The sequence below is a fragment of the Phascolarctos cinereus genome, unplaced genomic scaffold (genome assembly GCF_003287225.1).
Source record: "Phascolarctos cinereus isolate Bilbo 61053 unplaced genomic scaffold, phaCin_HiC Scaffold_5;HRSCAF=322, whole genome shotgun sequence".
In the NCBI taxonomy this organism is placed as follows: Eukaryota; Metazoa; Chordata; class Mammalia; order Diprotodontia; family Phascolarctidae; genus Phascolarctos; species Phascolarctos cinereus.
The window spans coordinates 32595499-32597238 of NW_027555958.1; the positions used below are offsets into that span (position 1 = coordinate 32595499).

The window sequence follows — 1740 nt, forward strand, 5'->3', positions numbered from 1 at the left end:
CTGATGTCATCATTTATAAAGTATGAATAATCACCTCTGAGCTGCCCACCTCAATAGGGTGGTTGTGAGAAGCAAATAAGATAATCAACATAAAAGTGCTGAGAGGCTTTGAATAATAGTAATAGTAATAATAATAATAATAAGCTAACATTTGTACCATATTTTCAGGTTTACAAAGCAATCTCTTTCTTTCTCATGCTGTATGTTAAAAAAACATATGGATGCTATATATTTTTTGTTTTGAGTGACACAGACATCCTGTGTCAGGATCGCTTCAAGAATATAAATTGTCTATTTCAAATTCCTTAAGTCAGTCAGAGTTAAGCTCTGGCTCCATGTACATGCCACTAACTTAAGGGAATAAACAATGTGAATTTACTTATCACTTAGCTTGTTGCCTCTTTGACCAACTTTCACGTCGACACAAATAAAAGTCATTGTCTGAGATGTCATAATCCAGCACTCAGTTGCTAAGTTGCTAAAGGTTATGAGTTAGTCCAAGTGCAACCACTGAGGGTGGAGGTTGGCTGATGGGAATTTGGCTATTAGTAGATCTAGTAGCATGGCCGAACAACTGACTGAAGAGCAGATTGCAGAATTCAGAGAAGCTTTTTCATTATTTGACAAGGATGGAGATGGCAGTATAACAACAAAGGAATTGGGAACTATAATGAGGTCACTTGGGCAGAACCCCACGGAAGCTGAACTACAGGATATGATTAACGAAGTCGATGCTGATGGTAATGGCACAATTGACTTTTCAGAGTTTCTGACTATGATGGCAAGAAAAATGAAAGACACAGACAGTGATGAAGAAATTCGAGAGGCATTCCGTGTGTTTGACAAGGATGGTGATGGTTTTATTAGTGCAGCAGAACTTCGCCATGTAATGATGAACCTTGGAGAGAAGTTAACAGATGAAGAGGTTGATGAAATGATCAGGGAAGCTGATATGGACGGTGATGGCCAAGTAAACTACGAAGAATTTGTTCAAATGATGACAGCAAAGTGAAGACATTGTATGGGATATGTTAAACGTCTCATGCCACTTTGTTTATTTGTCATCGTTTGTAACTTCTCTGTAAAAGGTTTCCACCCTCTACTGCATGTATAGGAATTAGAACTTCATTCCTCCATTGTTTTTTTTTCTCCTTATCTCTCTATCATTGTCCAGAAAATTTATTTTGGAAAATTGATCAAGTAACATGTTACATGTGGCTTACTCTGGATATATCTAAGCTCTTCTGCAAAGCAAACTTAGATGGATTTGGTCAAATGAGAGAATATCTGTATTATACTCTTTTTTTTAAAAAGAAGTAATTTTCTTGACTCAGATTCTTAAAATCCAGCCTCTGCTCAGATTCTTAACATCTGGCCCACTTGCATTAGTGATACAAATGCTTAGATTCCTTAAGAATCTGCCCAATGTGACAGATGTTCTAATAAACCTTGTCTTTGGCTGAAAGAAGGCTTGGGTTGAATTCATTTGGACAGGACCCACGTGTTGTGAGTTTGGGGTCCCAGAACCCCTAAACTTCTAAAACTCAACATTTTGGTGGCCTGTACGGGAAAGCTGCCTAACCCCAAGTTCTTCTCCAGCCAAGACTGAAAGGTGTGTAAGCCTCCCTGCTTCTTTCTTGCCCTGCAGTTCAGGTCACTCTCCAAACACCTAGGAAGGCTTAGAGGTGGTTTTAAGCACAGTTATGAGGCTGTCCCAAACTCAGCCTGATGCTCTTAGGC

At 38.9% G+C, this 1740-nt stretch overlaps 1 protein-coding gene across 1 annotated transcript; it reads left to right on the forward strand.

Moving 5' to 3' along the window:
• Positions 1–483: 483 nt before the first annotated feature.
• Positions 484–1120, forward strand: LOC110192256 (calmodulin-2). The gene has a single exon (XM_078156744.1). The coding sequence runs from the start codon at positions 563–565 to the stop codon at positions 1010–1012; it is 450 nt and encodes a 149-aa protein (XP_078012870.1). The 5' UTR covers positions 484–562; the 3' UTR covers positions 1013–1120.
• Positions 1121–1740: the final 620 nt, after the last annotated feature.

What these genes read in the sequence shown, in the direction of transcription:
- LOC110192256 (XM_078156744.1), top strand. Translation starts at nt 563, where the DNA reads ATGGCCGAACAACTGACTGAAGAGCAGATTGCAGAATTCAGAGAAGCT.